Here is a 1,754-nt window from a genome sequence, read left to right as displayed (position 1 = left end):
GTGTGTGTGCGTGCGTTAGGTTTATGAATAATCACAAGTCTCAATACTTTAGCAGGCTTATCAATGGCTTTGTAAATGTATCAATGGCTTTTATGCTTGTCACCAAATAATGAGAAAGCACAATAATAATAATGATAATAATAATAATAATAATAATAATAATAATAATAATTCTTGCTGCTACTGAAGGAACAAGGCCTGAAATTTTGTGGGTGGAGAGTAGTTGATTACATCAAAGCTAGCAAGTTTGTATAATGTAGTGTGTGTGTAGGAGTAGCTATGTGGTAAGTAGCTTGCTTACCAACCACATGGTCCTGGGTTCAGTCCCACTGCGTGGCACCTTGGGCAAGTGTCTTCTACTATAGCCTCGGGCCGACCAAAGCCTTGTGAGTGGATTTGGTAGACGGAAACTGAAAGAAGCCCGTCGTATATATGTATATATATATGTATGTGTGTGTATATGTTTGTGTGTCTGTGTTTGTCCCCCCAACATCGCTTGACAACCGATGGTGGTGTGTTTACGTCCCCGTAACTTAGCGGTTCGGCAAAAGACACCGATAGAATAAGTACTAGGTTACCAAGAATAAATCCTGGGGTTGATTTGCTCGACCAAAGGCGGTGCTCCAGCATGGCCGCAGTCAAATGGCTGAAACAAGTAAAGGAGTAAAGGAGTAATATATATATATACACACACACACACACAATATAGTGTGTGTGTGTGTTTATATAATGTAGTGTATGTATGAGTATATAAAATGTAGTGTATTCATGTTTGTATAAAATGTCATGTGTATATTATGTAGGGTGTGAATGTGTGTGTATGTGTGTGTGAATGTGTGTGTGTGTGTGAATGTGTGTAAAAAACAAAGTTATACCTTCGTTGCATATTCCAATTCCAGTCCAAACTTTTCCAAGCTGTTCTCGAACTGATGTCTTCGGTTCTCATTCTTGCCATCATCGCACTCTTTATTGAAAGCCAACACGAAATCAATTTGGCGCTTTTGGTCGTCAAAATACAGGCTGTTTAGTGACTTCTTCAGGAACAAAAATAATGAAGATAAAACATTATAAATAATTCAAACAGTTGACTTCTTGTCTCGTATAACAACAAATTCTATCAAGAAACGGAGAATAGAAAAATACAGGAAAAAAACAACAAAAAAAAACAAAAGAAAAAAATGTTTTGAAAAATGGTAAAAATGGAAGATTTTCTGTAAAAATACTGTTGAAAATATTTTTGTAATGTTGCAAGCAATGAAGCAATAAAGTTTAATTATTTTTGACAAGACAATTACAGTTGCTTAATTAATTTTAAAAATATTGGTTAGTATTGACGTTGTTTGTGTCAAAATGCCAGCTTTTGATATCTTACCAAAGATTTCTCTGTAAATTGTTCTGCTTTAAAGAATTTGGCTGTTAAGAAGTGGAATTAAAACTAAGGTTGCATATTGTATACACTTGTACTTGTATATATATATACATACGTATGTAGACACACATGTGCATATATATATATATATATATATATACACATACATGCATGCATATGCATATATACATATATTTACACACACATATACACATATATATGCACACATACATACACGTGCATATATATATATATACACACACACACACATGTACATATACACACACACATGTACATATACACACACACATGTACATATACACACACACATGTACATATACACACACACATGTACATACACACACATATGTACATACACACACAC

At 34.2% G+C, this 1,754-nt stretch overlaps 1 protein-coding gene across 1 annotated transcript in view; it reads right to left on the bottom strand.

Annotated features, from left to right (window-relative positions):
• Positions 1-1,754, bottom strand: part of LOC106884053 (anoctamin-4) — a 120,452-nt gene that overhangs the window by 40,097 nt on the left and 78,601 nt on the right. The window contains exon 4 of the mRNA XM_052974885.1: positions 876-1,034. Coding sequence (XP_052830845.1) covers positions 876-1,034 — 159 coding nt within the window. The remainder of the gene's footprint in view (positions 1-875; positions 1,035-1,754) is intronic.

The sequence above is a fragment of the Octopus bimaculoides genome, chromosome 19, assembly GCF_001194135.2.
Source record: "Octopus bimaculoides isolate UCB-OBI-ISO-001 chromosome 19, ASM119413v2, whole genome shotgun sequence".
Lineage (NCBI taxonomy): Eukaryota > Metazoa > Mollusca > Cephalopoda > Octopoda > Octopodidae > Octopus > Octopus bimaculoides.
Note: the sequence above shows the minus strand (reverse complement) of the source record. Positions and strands in the feature narration are given on the sequence as shown.